General features: G+C 40.1%; 1 protein-coding gene and 1 long non-coding RNA gene across 2 annotated transcripts in view; one reads left to right on the top strand and one right to left on the bottom strand.

Annotated features, from left to right (window-relative positions):
* The first annotated feature begins 318 nt into the window (after positions 1-318).
* Positions 319-944, top strand: LOC118979579 (uncharacterized). Its single transcript, XR_005064947.1, has 2 exons — positions 319-659; positions 721-944. It is a non-coding gene; the product is annotated as an uncharacterized LOC118979579 (long non-coding RNA).
* A 1,344-nt stretch (positions 945-2,288) lies between these two features.
* Positions 2,289-6,081, bottom strand: part of RAD23B (RAD23 nucleotide excision repair protein B) — a 50,898-nt gene continuing 47,105 nt past the window's right edge. Inside the window, exon 10 of the mRNA XM_037035682.1 lies at positions 2,289-3,621. Coding sequence (XP_036891577.1) covers positions 3,508-3,621 — 114 coding nt within the window. The 3' untranslated portion in view covers positions 2,289-3,507. The remainder of the gene's footprint in view (positions 3,622-6,081) is intronic.

Raw genomic sequence — 6,081 nt, 5'->3', positions numbered from 1 at the left:
CTGCCCGTCACTGCCCCTCCCCACCACCCACACACACTCAAACAGGCCCGACTGCTCCATTTCTCCCTCTAGGGTCCCACCCACTCTTTTTCCCAGATGTTCAACTGCCCCAACTCTGATACCAAAGATTCACTACCTTTTTTGTTCTGACTGATTCATCACTATGCCAGGTGCCTTTGACAATACGCTTAGTGCTGAATTTCATGATCTTCCTCTAAGAGCAAGAAATAGTGTAGCAACTGCAAAGAATCATTTCAGGGCACGACACACACGCCAGGCCAACACAGCAGACAAACAATGCTTCCTTTGTCCGTGCAGAGGTGGGAGTGATACCACTCCTATGGAAGGAACCCGCGCCAGGAACCAACCAACCACACTGAAACTGAGACCCGGAGTCAGGAGGCCCAGAATGCCGACAAGGAATAAAAAGCACCGTACAACTCAACATAGGTTGGGCTAGTCGCAATTTAGAACAGGGGTGGCACACTTTTCCGTAAAGGGCCAGGCGATGATTTACTCGGGCTTTGCAGGCTTTGGTCTCTGTGGAAACCATTCAACATCAAACCTCCACAGCAAAGTAGTAGCTATAGATGATACGCAAACAAATGATCCTGGCTGTGTTTCAGTAAGACTATTTATTTATGAACACAGATATTGGAGTAGTTTTCACCCATCATCATTTTTAAAAACATAAAATATAAATGTGAAGACCATTCTTAGCAGTGAGCCAGGTTTGGCTCATGGGCTTTTTTTACTTCATCCTTCCCCCTGGCTTGGAAGGATGAAGTGAAAAAAATGGACAGCAGAGGTGAACCGAAGGGACAAGCGGATCTCCCGGCGGGGAGCCCTCCCAATACCGACTGGGTCAGGAAGTCCTCACTCCCTGAAACTGCTGCCGTTTTGCTGGACATTTTGTAGCAATCTTCAGCTAGCTGCTGTAAGACGTAATGTGTAAGAAAAACAGGATCCTGACATGTCCAAAAGCCCTCACGAAACTTGACTTACATCCAACCAGGCACCCCATTTCTGTTCTGATACTTTACTGAGAAAGGAAACAAGAGACCCAATAAAACTGACCCAGTGCTTGGCCTTCTACTTGCTAGCTTCACCAACAGAGGCACTGGTGACACAGGCACCGTCACCTTACTCTCTACGACTCCGTATGGTAAAAATCACTTAAAAGATGAGAGATGCGATGTTGGATGCACTGAAAAGATTTTATAATTAGTTCTTTAGAATCCTAGGCATCTTGTACAGGAAAAAATGACCTGATGGAATACTTCAGTGTTTTAATACAATGTGAAGACATAGCGAATTGAGGATGGCAATAAGATTTTAACAAATGTAAACTTAAGCTTCCTCCCGTGTTTCCACAGAACTAAACAATAAAAAACATTTCTAGGAACAGATGACATAGTATGTCAAACGCGAAATTCCAAGGTCAAATAGTCACTTACGTTAAGAGATATACCAAAACTGTTTGTAAATTAAAACAAAAAAGCCTACTGCTTTCTTAGGGTCTGGCCTGGCCCTTCGAACAGATAAACAAGGCACTATGGAGAGTGGCCGGCCGTGGCCTCAACTGCCGTCTGCTATGAACCAACCCCACCGCGTATGTGTAGTTTCGTTGTCCAAGGACAGGAGCTCCGTGACACCAGCTTCTGCTGTCACATTCCCGAGTAAGGGAGAGGCTGCCGTCGCCCTGCCGCCCCGTTCCAGTTTCCTCTATCTCCGAACGACCGAGTAGTACACAGAATGTTGTCAAATGAAAGCATTCCACAATCCGACCAGAAGTGCCCCCCTCTTCCCAACTCCTCTGCCTTGAAAGACGAACATATTTACAAATCCTCGTTTTATTCTCCTGAGATATTTTGCATGGTTCATCATAAAACATACAGGCAATACAAAGTCCAAAGGCCTGCTGGTTTAAGGAATAATAAACACATGAAGTTAACTAAATGATTAACATTTTGGGGGGGGGAATCATGATTTCTAAACAGATACGTTCTGAGTGCACGATGGAAAAACTTGAAAGTCGCCACCAACCGGTGTACTAAGGGTTACTGCAAGAGATTATGCAGGGAGAAATCTGTGCAAATTCACCATCTTAATTCAGTATCAGATGGTAGGAAAAAACCTTCTTTAAATAGTCTTGTTTATATTGGAAAAACTGAACAAATAGACATCGGCCCCCTCTTTATGGTCAAATAATGCCAACGAGGGAGGTTACAAAGAAAAAACTGAGATGAAAAAAAAAACAACACCCCAAATAAAAGCCAACACTGCTATTAAGATTTTTCTTTTAATATGCCACAAGATATCTTGATTGTATATATTCCAAAGTTCTTTCCGGCCACATCTCCCAACCCTTCCAAAAGATTTCATCAGTCTTTCCAAAGCAATGAAAGATGCAGGATTATAGTTCTGTCCACCTCTTTTTGAAGGCAATAGAATCCTAATGACTTTAATGGTCATATATTCTTATCTAATAAGGAAAAACATTTACAAATATCAGAAACCCAGTTTTGAAACATTTGCATTAATTCTAAACTGAATCGGCGTTTTGTGGGGTTTAAAAAAGGCAGCAGTTGGAACTCACAACTTGCTGACAAACACAATCTGCTGGGGGTAGGGGAGGAGCGTGAAGGCTGTTGCCCCACTGGCCCCAAAGCGCTAATTTCACAAAGGGATACATCAAAAGCAAACATGCAATGGTGGTTTTAAAACTTTTACTGCAATGTAACAAGGAAGTAAACAGTAATTAGACACCTACCAATTTCCCCCCAAAATAAACCAAAAAATGTAAACAGGAAAATAACTCTGCCTATACTTATAGAGCTTCTCAAATCATGTTAGAAGGGTCTCACATTCAATGATCAAGAGATTGGAAAATAGCAGTAATTATTTTCATTTTAAGAAAAGGTTCCCCTTCTTCCCTCCCTTACCCCAAGTATTTAACATGAAAGAATGGGCTTTCTCAGCATTAATTTTATACTTATTTGAAGCAGCAACAATAACCATCAATAATTTGGCATTTCTGTTCACAGATGTTCCAATTCTTTTTTCAATTTCGTGAAGCCATTATCCAGTGTTGCCATGAAACACAGACTGTAGATTCTAGGTAGCAGAGATTCTTTCTGAAACCAATGTTAAGTCAAAGAAATATTAAGCAGGGCATTACACTAAATTTCTGGATCTAGTATACTAAAAAGAGTGAAACCTAGGAAATTACCTACTGTTTTATACAAGATATAAAGACCTGCAAAAGCTGGTTTTTGGTTGTCTATTTTACACACTGTGTGGACCTGCAGCATCTGCTAACTGAAGCAGACATGCACTGTATTTATCCCTGCCCTGTGTCCTAGACCCCTCCCTCCCCACCCCCAGCCATCTACTACCTTATACCAAGTATTGTGGATATGAACCCAAGTCATCCCAGACAATCCAGTGAACAAAGTTAGTGTAATGCACTGGTGTGAAGTGTGAGATTAAAAAAAAAAGTCCCTTTCAATCTTCATCAAAGTTCTGCTGTAGAAGAAAATTGGCAGCCAAGTTCTCATTCTTCTCACAAGCAAAATATGCTTGTATCACAAGTCCTTCAGGAAATCCTAATGCCTTTAACTGGAAAAAAGAAAGAAAACATTACTACCCAACACAGCATACTGACCGATCATCACTTAAAAACTTACTATGGAAGACAAAGAAGCTCCTGAGAATGTTACAGGAACCCACCCTACCTGAATAGAGGTCTGTGGTCCACCCCAGGAGCCAGCTGCAACCAGGCCCTTCCCTCCAACACCCACCTCCAAAGCCCTCTGTTCCTGGCCAGAGCTGCTCAACCAACAGACACTGTGCTGACACCAACTGGCACTGACACTAGTAGGCGCTTACTGTGGGGTTTAGAAATAAATGACCCTACAGAAATGTGTAAATTAAATGGCTTTTCGTGTATGAAAGGTGAAGATAAGGATGGGAGCAACTGGTGATGAGATTAACGACCTCAGGTTTGTAAAGAAAGTCTTATCTTTCATTAGGATCAAATATCATTCTCAATCTCCTTGCTCTACGGAACACTCCATACAAGAAAAATGGGCAATCAGTTATTAGTGATGCTACATGATATTTCTGAGATCAAGATTTATGGTGTTCTATTTTTATGTGCCTAATTTTTATAGTCACTTTCGCTTTCCTAGTCTACTAAAAAATCACTTGTAACTCAATAATCACTGCTTTAAAAGTCTTGAAACACTAAGTTCAATGATCTAATTCATTAGAACCTATATTTGTCCGCCAAATGCTATTCATGAACCCCCTCCTCAACTGTCTCAATACCCTTGTATTAGACTGTATCAAGAAATGACCTAAAAAACTGGGCACATGACCCAATTCAGCATGATTATTCATCCATGAGAGGAGAGGAAACTGAAAAATGATTTTGTTACCTAGGTCTCATCCAGATTAAAGCTGGGCTAGCTGAGGTAAAAGGTAGACAGGGTACAATCCAACTATATGCTTCTACAAGACACATACTTTAGATTCAAAGACACAAATATGCTGAAAGTAAAAGGACAGAAAAAGATATACACTATGCAAATGGTTACAAAGAGAGCTGGAGTGACTATCAGTATCAGCCAAAATAGATTTTAACATAAAAAAATTGTTACTAATAACAAAGGACATTTTATGATCATAAAGCATCAGAAAGACTTCATTATAAATATATATATATATATAGGAGTTCCAAAATTCATGAAACAAAAATGGACAGAACTGAAGGGAGAAAGAGGCAATTCAACAATAGGTGGAGACTTCAATAGCCCCCTTGTTCAATAACGGGTATACCGACTAGGCAGAAGGTAGAAAGGAAACAGGAAATTCAACAACATAAAGAACCAACTAGACTTAAGAGACATTTACAGATTATGTGTCCTTCTCACGTATACATAGAACATTCTCCATAAAGACCATTTTAGGCCATAAAGTAAACCTCGATGAATTAAACAGAACTAAAATGATAGAAAATGTGTCCTCTGACCACAATGGAATGAGCTTAGAAACCAGTAATAAAAGGAAACCTGAGAAATTCATAAACAGGTGGGCATTAGAACAAAAGCGCAATGCAAACCAAACCAAACCACGAAGCACCGGAACTCAGGGGACGCTGCTGGGGCTGTGCTCACTGCTGGGGCTGTGCTCACGGGCAAGGTTAGGGACCTAAGTGTCTGCATGAAAAAGAAAGACCTCCAATACCTAAGCCTCCATCTTAAGAAACTAAAAAATAGAGAGAAGAAACAAATTCCAAAACAGGCAGAGGAGGAAAAGAATAAAAATCAGAGAGAAAACAAATAAAACTAGGAAAGTAACAATCAACCAAACCAACTTAGTGCTTTTTTCCCCCTTAGATCAATGATTAAAATGACTAAAGTCAGGAATGAATGTGAACACATTACTATTTTTCATAGAAATAAAAACTGTTAAAAGGAAAATTATGAACAAATTATATATCTTACATGAAATAGACACATTTCTAGAAAAACAAAAAACACCAAAACTGACTCAAGAACAAACAGGTAATCTGAATAGGCCTATGATGAGTACAGAGACTGAATGAGTAATTAGAGAATTTTCCAAAGAAAAACCAGGCTCTGATAACTCCACTGCTGAATTTTACCAACTGTTTAGAGAAAAATTAATACCAATTTTTTATAAGCTCTTCTCAGCTGATTCCATCAATCTTAATTAGGCAGACAACTGAAGACCAGTGTTCCCCCTGAATATTAAAACATCAACGAATTTTTTAGTTTCTTAGTATATTTATAACTATTTCATGCTAGAATGGTAGTCGCTACTGGTCCTTGGGCTCACAAAGACAAGACGAGAGAGCAGGGCTAAGAAGAGCTTGTCTTGACTGTAATTCCTAAGGGAAATGCTCTGTTTGACTCTAAAAGAACTACTTCCTACGATGGAAATCTCTGGATCACTGCTACCCAATGCAGGAGCCACTAGCCCCACGTAAACACTGAGCACCTTCATGTGGCTGTTGTGACTAAAAACTGAACTGCAGGTTTTACTGAAACTCAC

The sequence above is a fragment of the Sturnira hondurensis genome, unplaced genomic scaffold, assembly GCF_014824575.4.
Source record: "Sturnira hondurensis isolate 20B ecotype Veracruz unplaced genomic scaffold, ASM1482457v3 Scaffold0022566, whole genome shotgun sequence".
Lineage (NCBI taxonomy): Eukaryota > Metazoa > Chordata > Mammalia > Chiroptera > Phyllostomidae > Sturnira > Sturnira hondurensis.
This window is presented reverse-complemented; position numbering and strand designations above follow the sequence as displayed.